General features: G+C 41.6%; 1 protein-coding gene across 6 annotated transcripts in view; it reads left to right on the forward strand.

Moving 5' to 3' along the window:
- Window positions 1-378: 378 nt before the first annotated feature.
- PHACTR3 (phosphatase and actin regulator 3) overlaps window positions 379-23,034 on the forward strand; it is a 275,922-nt gene continuing 253,266 nt past the window's right edge. For 4 of the 6 annotated variants that reach the window (XM_060772011.2, XM_060772015.2, XM_060772012.2 and 1 more), the window contains exon 1: window positions 753-1,508. In XM_060772011.2, coding sequence (XP_060627994.2) covers window positions 1,400-1,508 — 109 coding nt within the window. In that variant the 5' untranslated portion in view covers window positions 753-1,399. Of the gene's footprint in view, window positions 659-752; window positions 1,509-18,873; window positions 18,960-23,034 lie in introns of those variants that run through there. The other 2 variants (XM_067468215.1, XM_060772013.2) reach the window with 2 other exon arrangements.

Raw genomic sequence — 23,034 nt, forward strand, 5'->3', positions numbered from 1 at the left:
ATGTTAAACATTGATGGAACAAGCATGCTCCCCTGAGGCAGGCTGTTCTTCTTCTGTGGAGGTGGTGAATAATTTCTTTGAAGTTAATATTCGCAAACAAACTCTAGTAACATGGATGTGGAACCTAAAGGCAATATCTGGTCTGATTTTGGAAGTTAAGCAGGGTCAACTCTGGTTAGGAATTGAATGGGAGATGGCCAATGAATACCAGGTGCATGGTGATGTACTTCAAAGGAAGGAGCCGGCATAAACCACTCCCGAGGATGCTTTGCTTATGCAAGCCCTATGAAATTCATGGGGGCGCCATAAGATGACAGGCGACTTGAAGGCAGAAGAGACAGAGGAAGAGAGAGAGGTCCTTCTTCCTTCTCTCTCTCTCTCTCTCTCTCTCTCTCTCTGAGAGAAGCACTGTGACATCCCAGCCCTCGCTTCGCTTTCTCTCTGGCTGCTTTGAAGGAAAGTACAGTATGAAAAAGGCAGGAGAGGACGGATAGCCTGAAAAGCGGGGTCTCCGGCATCCCTCCTTCCTTGGCTGGAGAGGCGAAGAAGAAAGAAAGGAAGGCAAGAAGATAAGGAGGAGGCAAGGCTCCCCTTGGAGAGAGCCACCTGCGGCTCCCTCCCACCTCCAACCTCTCCTCCTTCTCTTTGTGCAGTGCAGGTAAGACTCTTCTCGCCTGTGTGTCCCCCTCCCCTCCCTTACCATCTCTTCCTCTATCCCCCCTCCTCCGTGATGTCACACCTACTCTCGCAGGGCATGATGGGAGAATCCCTCTTGCTTCTCCACAGATGCCCTGAGGAGAGCAGCAGGAGAAAGAAAGGCTCGGAGAAGATTCCTCCCGTTCCTTTTCTCCCCCGAGGAGGAGAGAGGGAAGGACGGAGGGAAGGAGGGAAGGAGGGAGAAGAGAGCTGGGGTCAACCAGGCCTCCCAGATCTCCCCGCCTTTGCCTCCCTCCTTCTCCTCCTCCTCTCTGGCCCTCCTTACCTGCTCGTTCTCTCCTCCTCCAGCCTCGCTAAGAAGAAGATGCCCAGGAAGAAAGTTCTCCAGTGGGCGAAGCTCTAGGGCTGCCCACTCACCCTAGACACCGGCCTCACCCTCTCTCTGCTGGATGGTGCCAGGAGGCGGCCTGGTAGGGCGTTTGCCGGAGGAGGAGGAAGAGGGGGAAGAGGAAGAGAAGCCGCAGCGTGCCCAAAATGTGGCCCTTGCTTGCTGTCCCCGGCTGAAGCAGCTGCAGCGAGAGGAAGAGCTCGAGCTCCGTCTGCACCGCTTCCGAGGCGAGGCGTCGTGACCTTGGGCTGCCTCTCCTCCTCCTCTCCTTCCATGCTGGCTTCTCCCCGCGACCCCTGAGCTCCCTCCCTCCCTTCCCTTCCCTTCCTTCCCCTTCTCCTTCCCCTTCCTTCCATGGCTGCATCGGGGGAAGAAGGCACCGGCTGTTTTCTCCCCCGAGGCCGGTCCCAGAGCGACCCCAGCATCCTCGCAGACGAGGCCGAAAGCGAGAGCCCCCCGGCAGGTAAGGAGGGAGGAAAGGCCGGCTGGGAAAGGGGTGTGTGCGTGTGTGTATACATATATGGGGATGGAGTGTGTGTATGTGTCTCCGTCCCTGTGTTGCCCGCATCTGCCCATCTGGCAAGCCTTCTCCTTGTCAGCCAAGGCGGCGGCGGAGGCGAGGAGGAAATTAGGACCATATTCTCCGCAGTAAGTCCTGAAAATGATGCAGAGGCTTAGCTGGAAATAGGATTACATTAGAAAGAGAGGCAGAGGGAGGGAAGGAGGGAGGGAGGGAAAGAGACCCCACCCCCCATTGATCCTGCTTGCTTGGGAAACAGAAGAGCTCTCACCCTGGTCTTTCCACAGATATATAAACCCCTTTTTCCCCAGTTCCAGCAGACCTCACCTCTGAGGATGCTTGCCATAGATGCAGGCGAAACGTCAGGAGAAATGCCTCTAGAACATGGCCATATAGCCCGAAAAAACCCACAAGAACTGAGAGAAGAGCTCTCCTCTGTGTTTTCAGCCAAGGAGGAGGAATGGGAGGAAGGACTTCAGCACCAAGGAGGAAATGAGCTACTGGGCTGCTGTGAGTTTTCCAGGCTCTATGGCCACCTTCCAGAGGCATTCTCTCCTGATGTTTCGCCCACATCTGTGGTAGGCATCCTCAGGGGTTGTGAGGTATATTGGAAGCTAAGCAAGGGAGGTTTCCTCTGTGTTTTCAGGGAGGAAGGACTTCAGCACCAAGGAGGAAATGAGCTACTCGGCTGCTGTGAGTTTTCCGGGCTGTATGGCCACCTTCCAGAGGCATTCTCTCCTGACGTTTTAACCACATCTATGGCAGGCATCCTCAGGGGTTGTGAGCTATATTGGAAAGTAAGCAAGGGAGGTTTCCTCTGTGTTTTCAGCCAAGGAGGAGGAATGGAAGGAAGGACTTCAGCACCAAGGAGGAAATGAGCTACTAGGCTGCTGTGAGTTTTCCGGGCTGTATGGCCACCCTCCAGAGGCATTCTCACCTGATGTTTTACCCACATCTATGGTAGGCATCCTCAGGGGTTGTGAGGTATATTGGAAAGTAAGCAAGGGAGGTTTCCTCTGTGTTTTCAGCCAAGGAGGAGGAATGGGAGGAAGGACTTCAGCACCAAGAAGGAAATGAGCTACTGGGCTGCTGTGAGTTTTCCGGGCTGTATGGCCACCCTCCAGAGGCATTCTCTCCTGACATTTTACCCACATCTATCTCAGGCATCCTCAGGAGTTGTGAGGTATATTGGAAATTCAGCAAGGGAGGTTTCCTCTGTGTTTTCAGCAAAGAAAAAGAAGGAGGAATGGGAGGAAGGGCAAGGACTTCAGCACCAAGGATTGAAGAGAGATATTGACAAGCTGGAATGTGTCCAGAGGAGGGCGACTAAAATGATCAAGGGTCTGGAGAAAAAAGCCCTATGAGGAGCGGCTTAAGGAGCCAGGCATGTTTAGACTGAAGAAGAGAAGGCTGAGAGGAGACATGATAGCCATGTATAAGTATGTAAGAGGAAGTCATAGGGAGGAAGGAGCAAGGTTGTTTTCTGCTGCCCTGGAGATTAGGACGCAGAACAGTGGCTTCAAACTACAAGAAAGGGGATTCCATCTGAACATTAGGAAGAACTTCCTGACCGTGAGAGCTGTTCAACAGTGGAACTCTCTGCCCCAGAGTGTGGTGGAGGCTCCTTCTTTGGAAGTTTTTAAACAGAGGCTGGATGGCCATCTGTTGGGGGTGCTTTGAATGCAATTTCCTGCTTCTTGGCAGGGGGTTGGACTGGATGGCCCATGAGGTCTCTTCCAATTCTATGATTTTATGATTCTAAGGAGGATTTGAGCTACTGAGCTGCTGTGAGTTTTCCGGGCTGTACGGCCACCTTCCAGAGGCATTCTGTCCTGACATTTCACCAACATCTATGGTAGGCAGCTTCAGGGGTTGTGAGGTATATTGGAAACTAAGTAAGGGAGGTCTGTATATCTGGTGGGAGAAAGAGCTCCTGTGCTATGCTAATAATACAATATAATACAATGTAATGTAAAATATTATAATATTTATAATATTATAATGTAATACAATATAATTCTGCTAATAGTAATTGGATATTATAATTATATATTTTTATTACATGTTATATTACTAGTAATATTACAATATAATGGTATAGTGCAATATAGTAACATATAATACTGATATTGTACTATGCTAATAATATAATATATTGTATATATATCCGCTCTGTGTCCCCTTCAGGGTGAGAAGAGCGGCATATAAATGTTGTAAATAAATAAAATAAATAATTGTCTTGTAAGCCGCTCTGAGTCTCCTTTGGGGTGAGAAGGGCGGCATATAAATGTCGTAAATAAATAAAATAAATAATTGTCTGTTGGAGGCCATGCCATGCAAGTACCATGCAGACAGGAATCAACCATCCAGGAACCAGCCATGAATCCTGGTTAGAATAGTTAGAAGAGACCTCATGGGCCATCCAGTCCAACCCCTGCTTTGCATTCTGGAAGGCTTTTCAAGAGCTTGTCTCAAATAATAGAATCCAAATTGGAAGAGACCTCGTGGGCCATCCAGTCCAACCCTCTGCCAAGAAGCAGGAAAATCACATTTAAAGCATCTCCAACAGATGCCCATCCAGCCTCTGTTTAAAAGCCTCCAAAGAAAGAGCCTCCACCACACTCTGGGTCATAGAGTTCCACTGCTGAACAGCTCCCCCAGCAGGAATCAGGCCTTGAAGCTGCAAGGCTTTTCAATGCTCATCAAGGTGGCCAATTGCAACATTCACACTTGTATCCAACAGTCAAGAGTTCTTTCTCCCAACCTGGATCTTCCACAGATAAATATACCAACTTGTCTAGTTTTCAATATGCCTCACAACCTCTGAGGATGCCTGCCATAGATGTGGGTGAAACATCAGGAGGGAATGCTTCTGGAACATGGCCATACAGTCCAGAAAACTCACAGCATTCTGGCCATCATTGACAATGATTTGAGCTACTGTTTTAACCACCCCTTACAAGCCTTGTGGGGGTGTGTGTACTTCCTTACATCCTCCCAACAGGCTGTGTGAGGACTCCTCTTCTCCACACAGGTGAAAGGCTCACGCCCTTCCACACAGCCCTATAACCCAGAATATCAAGGCAGGTCATCCACAATATCTACTTTGAACTAGATTATCTGAGTCCACATTGCCATATAATCTAGTTCAATATGGATGTTATACAGCTGTGTGGAAGGGGCCTCAGGGAGTCATTGAAGTGTGTGGCTTTTAATGTCACGGGGAATCTGGACCAGGCAACCCTGCAACTCTTTCCTCTTGAATATTTTTTAAAACCGCATATCAGGATTCTCCATTGCCATTAGAAAGCAGCTTCTCTAACTTAGATGTAGTCATCTAGTTAGATGACTACTAGTAACATCCCACCCTGGACATTCCACAGATATAGAAACCCTTCTTGTCCACTTTCCAACAGACCTCACAACCTTTGGGGATGCCTGCCATAGATATGGGTGAACCGTCAGAAGAAAATGCTTCTGGAACATGGCCATACAGTCCAGAAAACTCACGCAAACTAGTAATATTAATTTGATCTAACATTACAGTTCTGATGCACTAGCCCTGCTTTCTTGCTGTGCCATCAATTCCCCAGTGGTGCCTAGTGCAAAGTGGGAAGTGTTTCACATCAACAGCATGCTTTCACTAGTGCAGCCTACACCCCCCTCACCAATATAATCCTGCCTTCTCTCTCCTTAAGCCACAAGTGAATAATAAACATATTCTTCATGTTCTTGAAGGCTTTCATAGCTGGAATCAATGGGTTTCTGTGAGTTTTCCAGGCTGTATGGTCATGCTCTAGAAGCATTTTCTCCTACATCTATGGCAGGCATCCTCAGAGGTTGTTACTCACAACCTCTTAATAAATAAATAAATAAATAAATAAATAAAAGAGCAGCGTGCAAAAAGCAGGGGAATTCCAGACAGGAAACCATCAGGGCAAGCTAATCACCACCCAACAAAGGATTCCTGGAGGCAGGAAGCAGCCAGAACTTGAAGCTGCAAGGCCATTCAGTGCTAATCAAGGTGGCCAATTGCCGCATTCACACTTGCCTCAAGAAGCTAAGAGGTTTTTTTCTCCCACCTTGAACATTATTCCACAGATATATAAACCCCACTTGCCTAGTTTCCAACAAGCCCCTCAACCTCTGAGGATGCCTGCCATAGATGCAGGTGAAACATCAGGAGAGAATGCTTCTGGAGCATGGCCATACAGTCTGGAAAATTCATAGCAACCCATTCAAAATGTTCTTTACTTTGCCTATTCACCATGATGGAGGTAACTAATATTGGCTTATCCACCCATCACTTTACTTTGATTTGGCTGGGTTTGGATGCTGCTCATTGAACAAAGAGGTTTCCAACAGACCTCACAACCTCTGAGGATGCTTGCCATAGATGCAGGTGAAACATCAGGAGAGAATGCTTCTGGAGCATGACCATACAGTCCGGAAAATTCACAGCAACCCATTCAAAATGTTCTTTACTTTGCCTATTCACCATGATGGAGGTAACTGATATTGGCAGCTTATCCACCCATCACTTTACTTTGATTTGGCTGGGTTTGGATGCTGCTCATTGAACAAAGGGGTTTCCAACAGACCTCACAACCTCTGAGGATGCCTGCCATAGATGCAGGCGAAACGTCAGGAGAGAATGCTTCTGGAGCATGACCATACAGTCTGGAAAATTAATAGCAATCCATTCAAAATGTTCTTTACTTTGCCTGTTCACCATGATGGAGGTAACTAATATTGGCAGCTTATCCATCCATCACTTTACTTTGATTTGGTTGTGTTTGGATGCTGCTCATTGAACAAAGGGGTTTCCAACAGACCTCACAACCTCTGAGGATGCTTGCCATAGATGCAGGCGAAACGTCAGGAGAGAATGCTTCTGTAACATGGCCATACAGCCCAGAAAACTCACAGCAATCCAGTGATTCCGGCTATAAAAGCCTTCGACAATACAAAACCAAGATGCCTGCATGCCACTTTAAAACAAGATCTAGACCCAAATCAGAAAGAAAAGCTGTGAGAATATTGTATGCTTGGCTAAATCTCTTTGTTGGGTACCACAGAGCATAACTCACCTGGGCAAGTGATTGAATAGACCTCAGTTTAAGCTTCTGCGGATTTGATTTACCACTTGCTCCAGATGGAAGGAGGGGGGGGGGGATCTGCTAAAGGAGATAGGCTGTTGGCAGGAGGTCACCATGGTGACCGAGGAAGCAGAGTCATAATTAAGTCGCCGTTCCCACCTCCTTGCCCACCCCACCCCTCAAGAGAAAGCAATTTTCGCTACATACTGAGACTGCCTAATCTTCTTATAGAGCTCTGCAAAGTGTTAGAAGCAAGAGAAAGGAGGGTACAGGATTGTGTTTGCAACCGCTGCTTTCTATTAATACGTGGGATAAATCAAAATAATAATATTTTGCATGCTCAAAAAAAGATTCCTTTCTTCTCTCTGCTTCCTTTGCAAGCCCAGGCTCTTTGGCCATTGCAATACAAGATCCCCTTCCTTCCTTTCTCTCTTGCAATGACTCACGCTCTTTCTCAAAGGAGAAGCAGCAGTAAGCAAAGCGCTGGGGATGATTGTAGGTAATTGCAATAAGGGTTGGTTCTGGTAAGCCTACAATTTCCTCCGGCTAACGTGAAATTAAAAAAAGGAAAACATCTTGGCAGGGCTGTAATGGCAGGTTGCCTTGGCAGGAGAGGTTTGATGACAATCGGTCGGAAGCAAATACCAGAATCCAAGAGGATGGTTTCTTGTGTGTGTTGGCCATAGGAGAGGGATAGCCTCTTTGTGTTGAGTTGTTGACTCAGGGTCTTCATTAAACACAGCAGAGGCAGCAATAGGGTTGTGTTATAGGAATCTCCAACCAATGTCTGTAACTAAGACAAATGCAAAAGGGGAGTGTCCACTTTGAGGCTGAAATCAAACATCTTGGACACTTTAGCCCAGGCATTAGCAAACTTTGGCCTTCCAGTTGCTTTGGACTCCAACTCCCACCATTCCTAACAGCCTCAGGTCCCTTCCTTTTCCCCCTCAGCCGCTTAAGCGGCTGAGGGGGAAAAGGAAAGGGCCTGAGGCTGTTAGGAATGGTGGGAGTTGGAGTCCAAAGCACCTGGAGGGCCAAAGTTTGCCCATGCCTGCTTTAGCCTGTCCATCTTTTGGGATTTTCTCCTTTGTCACCATGTTTCCCTTCTATCTACGTTTCTTTTCCCTCAAAGGCAAAACTCTGGACATTTAAACTGATTGAGAGTTCACTTATTTTGTAGGTAAGGCATTAAGGAAAGATATGGATTAAGAAAATAAAAGATATAATGGACTACATTAAAAATACATCTATATCTCCTCCTTTCACACATACCCGTATATACTTGAGTATAAGCCGACCCGAACATAAGCCGAAGCACCTAATGTTACCACAAAAAACTGGGAAAACGTATTGACTCGAGTCTAAGCCGAGGGGTAGGAAATGCAACAGCTATTTCAAAATAAAAATAGGCATCAAGAAAATTATATTAATTGAGGCATCAGTAGGTTAAATGTTTTTGAATATTGACATAAAACTGTAATTTAAGATAAGATTGTCTAACTCTGATGAAGCCATTATTATAAGCTTCTTCAATATAAATGTGCTTACGTATCCTTCTGATAATAATAGAGTACAATAATAAATGTAATAATAATAATAATAATAATAAATAGAGCAAAATAATAAATGTGATAATAATAAATAAATGTAATAAAATAATAAATAGAGTAAAATAATAGCTGTGATAATAATAAATAAATGTAATAAAATAATAGAGTAAAATAATAAATGTAATAATAACAATAATAAATAGAGTAAAATAATAAATGTAATAATAACAATAATAAATAGAGCAAAATAATAAATGTGATGATAATAATAATTCTAAATAAATGTAATAAAATAATAAATAGAGTAAAATAATAAATGTAATAATAACAATAATAATAGAGCAAAATAATGTGATGATAATAATAATAAATAAATGTAATAAAATAATAAATGTAATATTAACAATAATAAATAGAGCGAAATAGTAAATGTGATGATAATAATACTAAAAAATGTAATAAAATAATAAATAGAGTAAAATAGATGTGATAATAATAAATAAATGTAATAAAATATTAAATAGAGAAAAATAATAAATGTAATAATAATAATAATAATATTGAGTAATGTAATGGTAATATAATTGTAGCAGTAAAAATAGAATAAAATAATGGAAATGCAATAATAACAGTAATAATAGAGTAAAATTATCAATGTAATAATAATAGCAATAAGAGTAATAATCAATGTAATAATAATAACTAGAGTAAAATAATATAAACGTAATATAAGAATAATAATAAAATAATAAATGTAATAATAGAGTAAAATAAAATGTAATAATAATAATAATAATAATAGATAAAATAATTCAAATATAATAACAATAATAGAGTAAAACAATAAATGTAATAAAAATAATGATAACAGAGTAAAATAATAAATAACCTCGATTCGAGTATAAGCCGAGAGGGACGTTTTCAGCTGAAAAGCTCTGCTTATACTTGAGTTATACTTGCTATTATTTCTTGGCAAAGAAAGTCGCTATTTCAGTAGTTATCCAGTAGTTTCCCCTTTGGATCAGGCCTTTTTAGTTCCTTACCCTCTAACCCAATTATCTCATTTTGGGTAGAGCTGCTTGCCAGAATATATATAAACATATTATTAGGACCGGCTGTTTTTGAGATTTAGACTAATATGAGAAGAGCCTTGTTGCTCTGGAAACACATCTCTCTTTTTGTTTTAAATGGGAAGCATAAGAGCAGCTGAAAAAAACAACTCTGCTGTCCAAGTAGGCTGTATATCTCAGGTCACAGAAACAAAGGATGACACTAACCCAGGCATGGGCAAACTTGGGCCCTCCAGGTGTTTTGGACTATGACTCCCACAATTCCTAACAGCCTATCGGCTGTTAGGAATTGTGGGAGTTGTAGTCCAAAACACCTGGAGAGCCCAAGTTTGCCCATGCTTGTACTAACCCAAAGTATAAGACTTTCCTACTTAACCCTACTTCCAACAGACCTCACTACCTCTGAGGATGCTTGCCATAGATGCAGGTGAAACGTCAGGAGAAAATGCCTCTAGAACATGGCCATATAGCCCGGAAAACCTACAACAACCTATAAGACTTTCTCCCCAAGGGCAATAATGTCTGGAGCAGGGGTGTTGTTTATGTGCTTTAACCTATGAAGGCAACAGAAATCCTTAGTTTCAGCGTTGTTTCTTCCCAGTTCCTAGGTAATGAAAACTAGATGTGGTAGGTTGCAAACAGATAGGCTTCCTCCCTTAATTAATTAGTTAATTTTTGAAATGGCGAGATTGTTCATTAGGTGAGAGAAAGAAATGCAATATCTATTTTTTCCTTTAAAAAAAGGTCTTTCAAAAAGAAGAACATCTAAACCAGTCCTAGATATCTGAAACCAGAGAGGAGGAGGAAGCAATGAGTAACACCCATACATATGGAATGAAATACATGTGAACACCACACAGCTGAATGTATGAGAGTAAATGCCAAATGCTCATTACTGTGCAAATGTCTCTTCTGTCTTCTTCGTGGCCTTTTCAACTTGCATGTGCTTCTTGTAGGATTGAGGATACATTCTTTTACCAATGTGTTCAAGAATTAATCCCACTGGGTAAATGAGACTTATCCGCAACCATCAGTTTTAGAGTGTCTTGGAGCTTAAGATGTTTGCATTCCATGGTCCATTTGTCGTAACATGATTTCAACAGCGTGCCATTGAAGTTAATGAGTGCAGTCAACCACCAGCACTGGTACTGTGAATACTGCATTCGTTTCATTGCCGTTGTTGTTATTTTTTTGGCTTGCATTTTAAGAAAGCTGTTTCAAAGTACAGATTACAAGCGCAAAAAGCGCTTGTAACAGAATGTGGGAACTCTTTCTTCTGGTTATGCTGTTGGTATTATTTCATCCATTGTGTTGCAGCATGTTTTGTTTGCTTGAGTCCCACGTTTGCAGTTTCCTCATTTGCAAGTCCCTCATTTGCAGATCTTGATATGAAAAATATATTGTAATAGTGGGAACACTGGAGCAGTTGTCGCAGAGAGAACTCATCTCCAAAGCTACTTTTAAAATTATAAGTATTATAATGTAATGCAATATAATACTACTACTAATAATAATAATAATCTATATAAATAAAAATGTAATGTTCGATATAGCCCGAAAAGACCCACAAGAACTTAGTGATTCTGGCCATGAAAGCCTTCGACAATACAATGTAATGTTTGTTTGTGGGATTAACAAAACTCAAAAACCACTGGGGGAATTGACCCCAAATTTGAACACAAGACACCTAACAACCCAATGTATGTCCTTCACTCATAAAAACACTGAAAAACACAGCAGAAGGGACTTAAAAAGCTCCAAAAAGCTAAATGACGAAAAGCTAAATGACAATACAGTAAAAACGGGAAGAAAGAGGGAAGGAAGGAGGAAAAAGATAGAAAGAAAAGAGAGAGGGAAAGAAAGAAGGAAAGGGAGAAGGAAGGATGTAAGCAAAGAGAGAAGGAAGGAAAGAGGTAGAGAAGGAAGAAAGGAGAGAAAAGGGGAGGGAAAGAAAAAGGGGGATGGAAGGAAAGTTAGAGAAGGAAGGAAGAAGGATAGAAAAAAGGGAAAGAAGGAAGGAAAGAGGGAGTGAAGGAAGGGGGGAAGATGTAGAGAAAGAGGGAGGGAAGGAAAGAGAGAAGGAAAAAAAAGAGACAACAGAAAAGAAAGAAAAGGGAAAGGAAGGAAAGAGATAGAGAAGGAAAGACAGGAAAGAAGGAAAGAGGGAGTGAAGGAAGAAGGGAAAGAAGGAGAGAAGAAGGAGGTTGGCCACAGCAACACATGGCGGGTACAGCTAGTCTATATAAATAAAAATGTAATGTTCATTTGTGGGATTAACAGAACTCAAAAACCACTGGACAAATTGACACCAAATTTGGACACAAGACACCTAACAACCCAATGTATGTCCTTCACTCAAAAAATTGATTTTGTCATTTGGGAGTTGTAGTTACAGGGATTTATAGTTCACCTACAATCAAAGAGCATTCTGAACCCCACCAACGATGGAATTGAACCAAACTTGGCACACAGTTCTCCCATGACCAACAGAAAATACTAGAAGGGTTTGGTGGGCAGTGTCCTTTGGTTTGGGAGTTGTAGTTCACCTATATCCAGAGAGCACTGTGGACTCAAACAATGATGGATCTGGACCAAACTCTACACGAATACTCAATATGCCCAAATGTGAACACTGGTTGAGTTTGGGAAAAATAGAATCTTGACATTTGGGAGTTGCTGGAATTTATAGTTCACCTAGAATCACAGAGCATTCTGAACCCCACCGATGATAGAATTGGGCCAAACCTCCCACACAGAACCCCCATGGCCACCAGAGTGGGCCACAGCAATGCGTGGCAGGGGACAGCTAGTATGATATTATAATTATATGTTTATATGACATGTAATATTATTAATTTTATTTCATATCAAAAGCATTGCATAAATTAGTATAAAACTGATAAAATGGAAAGTGTGCAGGCAGCTAAATATCTTTTGACCAAAAACGGGCAACAGCAACTGCATTGACTGTAGCCCCTTCCAAGAACTCCTCCAATTTAATACTGATGTTGTACTACGCTAATAATATAATATATTGTATGTATATATATCTTGTAAGCTGCTCTGAGTCCTCTTTGGAGTGAGAAGGGCAGCCTATAACTGTCGTAAATAAATAAATAATAAATAAATAAACGATCTCAGGACTGGAAGGAAATGCTACCGGTTGCAGCCTCTTCCCTAGAGTGCTTTTCATTCTGGAAAGCAGAGAGAAATCCTGCAGTGCAATCCTAACTCAGCAAGTGGGCCAGGAGCCGGCTGAACCAACATTAGACTGTTTGAAGCTGTGCTGCATACAAACAGCAGTCTTTCCTGGAGCCCTTCCAGTCAGGCCTGAAATCCCAGGATCAGATCCCAGGTTTTCTGCTATAAATTGGACCATATGAGTCCCCACTGCCAGATAATCTGAGATAAACTGAAAACCTGGGATCAGATCCTAGGATTTAGGACCTGTCTGGAAGGGCCCCTGGATAGTGTTCCAAAAGATGGATTTGGAACCAGGGTGCAACTACACCATAGAATTAATGCAGTTGGACATCACTTTGACTGCTATGGTTCGCTGTTATGGAATCCTGGGAGTTGATGTTTTTCAAGGGCTTCAGCCTTCTCTACCATAGAGTGCGGGTGCCACACCAAATTATGACTCCCAAAATTCCATATCATTGAACCATGGTGGTTAAAGTGGTGTTGATCTGCATTGATCCTACAGTGTAGATGCAATCCCAAGAATTCCACATTGGAAAATTCCCATTGGTTTCAACGTGTTAGACATAATTTAGAACAACTCTAGATATGGCCTAGTTTTCTGTTGGCCCAGTGACTGTGTTCTAGGGTAGGCAAGATATGGATATGTCTGTGGCCCCCTCTACACCACAATAGAATCCAGATTATGAAATCAGATAATCTACATTATCTTCTTTGAACTGAATTATATGAGTCTGCACTGCCATATAAAATCCAGGTTATCTACTTTGAACTGGACTATATGTCAATGTAGACTCACTCATATAATCCAGTTCAAAGCAGATAATGTGGATTATTTGATCTGATAATGGAAAAGAAACTGGATTATAAAACAGTGTGGAAGGGGCCTGAGATTAATTAGTGCAAGGGTTTTGCTACCATAAAAGAAGCTCAACTGGCCTAAAACCAGTATAGCTAACATGAGTGGCTTGAAACCCATCCTAACCCATTCCATTTGGCCTATCTGAAATGGCTACAGAGTCCCGTTCTACACTGCCATATAAACCAGATTATCAAAGCAGATAATCCACATTATCTTCTTTGAACTGAATTATATGAGTCTACATTGCCATATAAAATCCAGATTATCTGCTTTGATATATGGCAGTGTAGGCTCATACAATCCAGTTCAAAGCAGATGATGTTGATTATCTCATTTGATAATCTGGATTATAAAGCAGTTGTCCAAAAACCTGGTTCTGGGACCAGGCTTTTGGACAACAGACATAGATAGAACTTTGGACATGGAATTGGATATGAAATTGACTGGAATGGTGATATGGCTCTTTAATGCTGGTTTTTTTTTACTGTTTTAATGACTGCTTTATTTATTGTTTTAATTGTTATTATATTGCTTTATTATATGTAGTGGCATCAAATTGCTGCCAAATGTAAGCTGTCCTGAATCCCCCTTCGGGGGTTGAGTAGGAACAGGATAGAAATACCGGAAATAAATAAATAAAATAAGTGGCCTAAAACCAGTATAGCTAACACGAGTGCCTTGAAACCCATCCTAACCCATTCCAGTTGGCCTATCTTTGAGTTAGGATTGCACTGGAAGAAGGAAAGGGCTGCAAAATTCCACATGAGAGAGTGGAAACTAGATAGAGAAAAAGACTCTTGTAATCAGAGCTTGGAAAAGTTACTTTTATGATTACAGCTCTCAGAATTGCCTTGTTCATCAACCAATTCCGATAGTTAAAATTCAAAAAGTCACTATTCTGAGCTCTTCTCATAAGGCTGGGAACCAAAAGGGTCCCATTCATCCTGAAATGGCCACAAAGGCCCCTTCTACACTGCCATATAACCCAGATTATCAAAGCAGATAATCCGCATTATCATCTTTGAATTGGATTATATGAGTCTACACTGCCATATAATCTATTTCAAAGCAGATAATCTGGATTTTATATGGAAGTGTAGAAAGGGCCTGAGTTGCAGGTGTATGATGAACATGTGTGTAGGGTGTGTGTGTGTGTATGCTGTCGCATGCTGGGCCTGTGCATAAGACTTTAGACAGGACATAAATTCTGTGTGCCCAACGGGACACCGGGGCTGCCTCAGATTAAAGGCCCTTGGATTTCCTTAAAACAGAATCTTTAGATTGCTTAAAGGTTCAACAAAGTTCTTTATTATTGAAAACAAACAGGTACTTTAAGGCTTTTTAATAGTCTATTGGCTCTCTCAATCTTGTCCACTGGGAACAGGCACTATCTTCATAAACTGTATTTAACTATGGGGAAATCCTTAACTTCTAATCTGGCCAGTCTGTCTTTGCCTCTGTTGGTGTGGAGCCCCTGCACCCGGTACCAACTGTGTCTGGCTTCCGCGAGTGACCCTTACCAAGCAGAGCTTTGTAGACTTCCAGGGGAAAAGGAATTCAGGTTTCGGTGATGGCTGGCTGAAGTCCCTCAGCGAAGAAGATGTAGGGCTGTATAACCCCGGCCAAGCTGTAGGGCTGAATATCCCCGGCCAAGCTGTAGGACTGAATATCCCCAGCCAAGCTGTAGAAGACGAAGCTTTCTACAGGAGCTCCTGGTTTTATGTCCTGCATGAAAGGCTTCTCTGTGTGGACTAGCCCAAAATGGCTCCTATTCCCTCCAAAACCCAAAAAGGGGGCGGGACCAGGGAACCTAACGATAACTGACAGGTGGCTTGCCCTATGATTGCAGCCAAAAGAAGCCACCTATCTGCAGAGTCCCTGAAACTCAGGACTAAAACAAACATTCAATGCAAAGCAAACAAAACTGGAGCTCCTGGTACAGTTGTACCTGCACAGTGTGTGTTATGATCTCCTGCTTTTGAATCTCCTTGAGACCTGTTCCATTGAAACACAAGGTATAATTCATCAAAGTAATTAGAATGATCCACAGAGATTGATTGACAATCGGATCAAGACAGAGGGAAAATAAAATGCTAAATTATAATGATAGTTCTGGCCCATCTTCACAAATGATTTAACAACAAAAGAACATACTGTGTAGGCGGGAAGGATTACAATAGCTGATAAATTCAATTATTCTCAATAATGTTGGTTATGTTCTTAAGCACCTGAGTGGATAACAAAGATGTTAGTTCTGCTACATGGCGAGAACAAAATCATACAATGTATTAGAATTAAGGGAAAGTGTAAAACATTTGATAAATATGTGGAAAACTATTATTTTGATTTTTTTTTAAAAAACCCCCAATTGTTTCAGTATTGAGAACACATTTATATCTTAAATGAATGACATTACATTATTATGCTATGAGAGTCACATTCAGGTTTCAGCAAATCCTCAAATAGATCCCATGATCTCCAAGTAGAAAGGTTTAGCTAAGGCATGCGCAAACTTGGGCACTCCAGGTGCTTTGGATTTCAACTCCCACCATTCCTAACAACCTCAGGCCCTTTCCTTTTCCCCCTCAGCCGCTTAAGCGGCTGAGGGGGAAAAGGAAGGGGCCTGAGGCTGTTAGGAATGGTGGGAATTGGAATCCAAAACACTTGGAGTGCCCAAGTTTGTCCATGTCTGGTTTAGCTCAACGAAATTCCCTTCACTAGATTTTGTGAGGCATTGTAGTCATAGCATATCTTGGACTGTCTCCTAACCCTTTGTGCATTGTTTACATGGGATTGTTTGCACTGCTATGGGAAAACTGGGTGTGTAACTCATAGATTTCAAGACTGATGTATGTTTAATAAAAGTTACTATGTTTGAATTATTCTTTTGATTGATAAGCATATTTTAGAAATAAATACAGTTATTTAGGGTTTTTTCCAACAGTTATCTTTATATAACTTCCAAATAGTACCTCTGCATACAGTTAATTAGCTCATGGAATTCATTGCCACTGGTTTATGTGACTTTAAAATGCAATTAGAATAATTGATGAGGCGTAGATCCAAGAAAAATCATTACAACTAAATGTAGCATTTATGTTCAGCAAGCGTGTATATAAAATCCTGGGGAAGAAAGGCCTGTTGTTTGCTGGGTACATGAGATTGGGTACAATCCTTGGGCTCATGAAATTGGCTGCTTCTTATGCTGCATTATATAATTTTGGACTACTGTGACCCTCCAGAGCAGTGTTTCTCAACCATCCTAATACCACAACCCCTTAATATAGTTCCTCGTGATGTGTGACCCTCAACCACAAAATTATTTTCGTTGCTACTTCATAACTGTAATTTTGCTACTGTTATGAATTGTAATGTAAATATCTGATATGCAGGATGTATTTTCCTTCACTGGACCAAAATTGGCACAAATACCCAATATGCCCAAATTTGGATACTGCTGTGGTTGGGGGGGATTGATTATGTCATTTGGGAGTTATAGTTGCTGGGATTTATAGTTAATCTGCAATCAAAGCGAATTGAACCCAACTTGGCACACAGAATTCCTATTACCGACAGAAAACACTGGAAGGGTTGGTGGGCACTGACCTTGAGTTTTGGAGTTGTAGTTCACCTACATCCAGAATATATATATATATATATATATATATATATATATATATATATTAGGAGAGGCTGTTTTTGAGTTTCAAAAACAATAGATTTGGACTCAAAAACGATAGGTCTGGACCAAACTTGGCATGAATACTCAATATGCCTAAATGTGAACACTGGTGGGAGTTTGGGGAAAATAGACCTTGACATTTGGGAGTTTCTGTTGCTGGAATTGATAGTTAACCTACAATCAAAGAGCATTCTGAATCCCACCAACAATAGAACTGGGCCAAACTTCCCACACAGAACCCCATGCCTTGAATGGACTCGCTGGCGCACCATGCTGCTATGCAGCAAGCATGCCTGCTCTCCCCTCCCTGCTTGAAGTCTCAGAAACAGTCCTTCTCCTGGCTGAGAGGCCTGCCAATCACAGTGGAGGAGGGCTTTGGGTGGGCGAATTTGCCATCTGTTTCCTAAAAGGAAGAGATGGACAGGTGGCGAGATCTTCAGCTTTCTCTGCCAGAGCCGAATATCAGCAACACCAGAAAGGCCGCACATTCATCAGCCTTGCTCAACTCAGACATATCTCATTCAATTTTAATTTTGTTTTCTAAAGCAGGCTGTTTCTTTATGGGAAAGAAATTGAAAAGAAGAACATTGGTCCTGCGCAGTAGCTTTTACATTCTCAGTGTTCTGCCTTGCTTTATTCAGCCATAAAAAGATTTTGAAATTGCTTTGCATTTGAGAAAGGCAAGGCATCCAACCTATTTCCGTTCCCTTTGATTGTCTGATGTCAGTAGTCACAAACAGTTCTGACATAAGTTGGAATGTCCCAGTGATTCACAGTACAGCCAGTGATTCATAGTACATTAAAGGCTTGGGTCTCTATCCAAAACAAACCCTTTTGAAGAACATCTCTGGTTTATTTTTCAGCATGTTCAGCTAATGCTAGGAAACACTCCTCTCTAAAACCCTGGAGAGGCACCACACAACCCATCCTAGACCTAAGCAGTTTTCTTAGGAAAGGGTGATCTGAACCTTCTTCCCAATTAGAGTAGACCTACTGAATTAATGCAATATACCTATATTTTGACTCATCTATCAGTCATTAATTCAGTGCATCTGCTCTGGAGGGGACCATCTGCCACAGTATTTTTAACCATTGGCTGGGATCTTGTTTGTTAGTCCCAAGCAGAGTTGACCCATTCAATCAATTGATAAATGGTCAGTCGACACCAGAGTAAAATCAATTGATGCAATGAGTCTGTTCTAGCCAGGAATAAGGCGCTATCTACACTGCCATACAATCCAGTTTCAGAATGCAGCTTGAACTGCATTGAACTAGATTATATGAGTGTACACTGCCATATAATCTAGTTTAATGCAGTTAATCTGCAGTATATGGCACTGCTGATGTGGCCATAGTCCTGGCTAAAACTGACTCATTGCATCGATTGAGTTTATTCTGGTGTTGACTGACCATTCATCAATTTATTTATTTAATTAATTAATGTCATTCTATCAATTGATGTTGCAACCCAAATCCACATTAGTCGATTGAATGGGTCTACTCTACTTGGAACTAACCAACAAGATCTCAGTCAATAGTTAAAATTACTGTGCCAGATGGTCCCATCCAGAACAGAAGCATTGAATTATCAATGGGCTGATGAGTTAAAACATAGGTACATTGCATTGGTCACAGGACTCCAGGCCCCTGAATTTGTGAAGGTTAACTGTAGCAAAGTTTTATTCTGAGGAAAGAACCTCTTTGGATAGGACAAACTTGTCAAAAGTGATCTTTATTTGTCTTTTTGTGGTGAATATTTCTTACCAAAAGAATTTGAGACTCAGTTCTCTAAGAGGTCTTAGGCTAAAGTTTTCTTTTTTTCTTTTTTCTTTTCCCCTTAAAAGGTAGCATTGTTTTGTGTCAGCTTAAGTGGAGGAGTTCTTCATCAGTGGATGACCCAAAATCACGCTGACCTTGGCAAACCACAAAGGTACCATTTCTCCAAGGATTAGTTGTTCCTTATTACCTCCCCGCACCACAATTGGGTCCTGTGATTGGTTTGGTGAAATAAGTCTTGTTATGCACAGCTTGAATTGATATTTGATGGACACATTTTTTTATTGGGTGTGGGATAATTGACCCCTGCTTGGATTTCATTTAAACCACACTATGCTTGTGTTGTTGTGGTTATTTTGGGGTAGATCTGTACTTGGAAACTGTATGAGCTGGGGATTTATGACAAAGAACAAATTAGAAGTTGTCTCTTTTTCTATGCCTTTCCAAATGGTTGCCTATACCAGAAAAAAGGAAACAGCAGCTTCCAGAATCCCTAGGGGAGCATGGCTTTCCAGATGTTGGATTGTGCCATAATATAATGGAATTAATCCTGGTCACAGTCACTAACTGTTTTGCCAGGTGGTAGTGATGATGTATGTATAAAGCTGCAAATGGGAAACCTTTGGCCCTCTTGATGTTCAGCATCAGCTCCCTCAATCCATCTTGTTGCTTGTGCCTTCTGGATTTTGAAATCCAAAACATGCAGTGTTCCAAAAGTTCTTCAGCTGTTTTGTAAAGGCATAATTCTGCCAGTCAGCTGAACGGAGAGGGAACCTTCCTATTCTGAAGGGAGTGCCTTTTTCTTGGCCATCATAAGGGGGTATGTTATAACTAGCAGCAGTCAGTGGAGTTGTGTGATGTTGCTGAACTGATCATTAATAGATACTCATTGCTATCATCTGTTGTACCATGCAACATATTCCATTCCCTCCATGAGCACTCTCTAAGCATCAGCAGCCACCTCCACAAATATACTTCCATGGTTTCCAGCAGGGAGATTGCAGTACTGCTTCATCAACTCTTTTGCATTTAGAGTCTACCTTTTCTGGGCTCAAAAAGAAAATAGTAATTGTGCAAATGGACCTGAATTGTTTACTTTTAAGTAGTGTGCTTTGTAAAAATAAACCCTGTTGGCTGGTTCAAACAAAAGTTGTTTATGTTAACTTGCAGAACTTGCTGCCACAAGAGGGTGGTGACAGTCCCTTGAGCAGTTGGCTTTGAAAGCCATGGAAAGGAAGGTCTAGAAGCTGTTAAGAGGACTGATAACACAGATCCTGTGTTCAAAATGGTTATACCTCCATATCAGGCATCCTCAAACTACGGCCTTCCAGCTGTTTGGGCTTCTAACTCCCAGAAGCCCCAGCGAGCTTGCTCAATTGTCAGGAATTCTGGGAGTTGAAGGTCCAAACAGCTGGAGGGCCACAGTTTGAGGATTCCTTCTCTATATAATTGTCTTCCATGCCCAGTTGGCATTGCCCCCACAAAAAGAAAAGAATCCCCTCTCTCCACCCACAGTCTTCGCTCCAATATATTTGTTTCATCTATAGACAGTGCTGTTAGCAAACAGTTTTATATAACAGTAGATTTCACCTTACAATTAGATTACAAGATGATGACATTGCATATATTCTGTGGTGTGGTAAATAAAATACAGGAATTATGTTGTTTCCTCCATATTTTCCATGCCTATCTGAAATCCTAATAGTAGCTGGTGCAGGGAAGTTGGGTGTATTTTCTCAAAAGAACTAAAAAAAGAACTAAATTCTTGTGAGCTGTATCTGCTGTAATGCAAAATGTTTTGGGGTAGCTTGATCCGTGAAGACTATTTGCATTACAAAATGCCTGTTCTTGATAGAGAGAACTAGCATTAGTAGACATATCCTTTGCCAATTCTACGATAATCAGTTGGTTCTAATACGCTGGGCATTATGCGGTGTACTGCTGTTGTTTTGAATGAAAGAATCCTTGTGGATTCCCGTCTTGAGAGTATGACCATAGGTAGGGTGTTATCATAAATCATATAGTTGGAAGAGACCTTGTGGGCCATCCAGTCCAACCCCCTTCCAAAAATTGGAAAATCACATGCAAAGCATTCCCGAGAGATGGCCATCCAGCTTCTGTTGAAAAGCCTCCAAAGAAGGCGCCACCACCACACTCTGAGGCACAGAGTTCCACTGCTGAATAGCTCTCACAGTTAGGAAATTCTTCTTCATGTTCAGGTGGAATCTCTTTTCCTCTAGTTTGAAGCCATTGTTCCAAGTCCTAGACTCCAGGGAAGCAGAAAACTAGTTTGCTTTCCCCTCACTATGACATTCCCTCACATATTTATACATGGCCATCATCATGTCTCCTCTCAGCCTTCTCTTCTGCAGGTTAAACATGGCCAGTTCTTTAAGCCTCTCCTCATAGAGCTTGTTCTCCAGACCCTTGATCATTTTAGTTGCCCTAGTACTTGCAGTCCAAAATCTATCACTGCATCACTGTATATCCCCTATGGAGAGGTTCTGATCAGATGCATCATTTGCCTTTCTGCAAGGTTTTGTGTTTTGTCCAACATCTTGGCTCAGCTGACCTTGACACTCCCAGAGAGATGATGTGAATTGCCCAAAGTCATGCAGTGAGTCATCAGGATCAGCTGGGAAAAGAGCCCAGAAACCTTCTGGTTCAATCCCAAAACTGTATGAAATGGGTTGGAAAATATGAGAAATTAGAAATGGCAGCGTGGACAGATTAAACAGAGGCAATGCTTTGATCAGTGGAAGAAGGCAAACCACATAAATGGTGTCTTGTGTATTCCACACCCTTTCTGCTAGTCAAATGATTGTTTGGCATAGATCTCTTGGCTGCAATAATGAAATACCCCTTTATTATTTTTATTAACCACGTTTATGTATTGTGTATAAACCTGATAATTCTTTTGTGTAATGCTCTCATCATATGTAGTATCTCAATACGATGTAGACTTGATGAAGTAGCTGCTTCAAGTGACATTTTGGATGTTGTGGAAAGACACAAAATAGTTATTGCTGTTTTATTTATTTATTTTCTGCCATTTTCTCAAAATTGGGATTAAAAGCATCTTAAATTTAGAAAAGAATAGAATCTCAATTAACAAGGCCTCTGACAAAGAAGAGTCTTTCTAAACAATATTTTAATGTCCTCCTACTCCTCTCCTCTTTTGTGCAGCTGAAAGCTTTTAGTAGCACTAACTTTGGGAGGATAGTGATGAAGGGCTGGGGGAGCATCCACTTTTAGTGTCCAGTTGCAAGAGTCTGTTTGCAGTAAACAACGCAATGAAGCATTGAGCTGCATAATAATAATAATAGCTGCCTTCAGTCTCAGCCTGCGAGAAAGGCAGGATATAAATAAAGTGATTGATGAGAGGGTAATGGAATTCTGCCCTAATTATCTGTGTGTGGCTACATACAACAAGTAAGGTAAACAGCAACTGACACCACAATCTTTATGGAACATACGGAATACAAAAAACAAAACCCAGAGCCAAAAGTGGTAAAGTGGATAAACTGCCTTGAGTCCCTTTGGGGAGATAGGGTGGTATATAAATAAAGCTGTTATTATTATTAAACCTGCATCATCAACTATCCCCTTCATATTAAATAATTATAGATCTGAAAGTTTGGTCACCATGATGAAAATCCTAAGAAGGAATGAAGATGTGTGAAAGAAAGAAAAATAATTGCTGGATACACTTTGGAAGAAGGCTTCGAGTAGCCTCTTGGTGATTCAAAATAAAGAGAAACACTAAAAAAAAAAAAGGGGGGGGGATTCCAGACAGGAAACAATCAGGACCAGCTAACACCTCCCAACAAAGGATTCCCCCAGGTAGGACGCAGCCAGGCTATGAAACTGCAAGGCCATTAAGTGCTAATGAAGGTGGCCAATTGCAACATTCACACTTGCGTCAAACATACAAGAGTTCTTTCTCCCATTCTGGACATTCCACAGATATATAAACCTCACTTATCTAGTTTCCAACAGTCCTCACAACCTCTGAGGATGCCTGCCATAAATGTGGGTGAAACAACAGGAGAAAATGTTTCTGGAACATTACCATACAGTCTGGAAAATTCACAGCAACCCATTCAAAATTTTCTTTACTTTGCTTATTCACCATGGTGGGGGTAGCTGATATTGGCGGCTTATCCATCCATCACTTTACTTTGATTTGCCTTGGTTTGGATGCTTCTCATTGAACAAAGGAATAGCCT

Source organism: Anolis sagrei, chromosome 4 (genome assembly GCF_037176765.1).
Source record: "Anolis sagrei isolate rAnoSag1 chromosome 4, rAnoSag1.mat, whole genome shotgun sequence".
Classification (NCBI taxonomy): Eukaryota; Metazoa; Chordata; class Lepidosauria; order Squamata; family Dactyloidae; genus Anolis; species Anolis sagrei.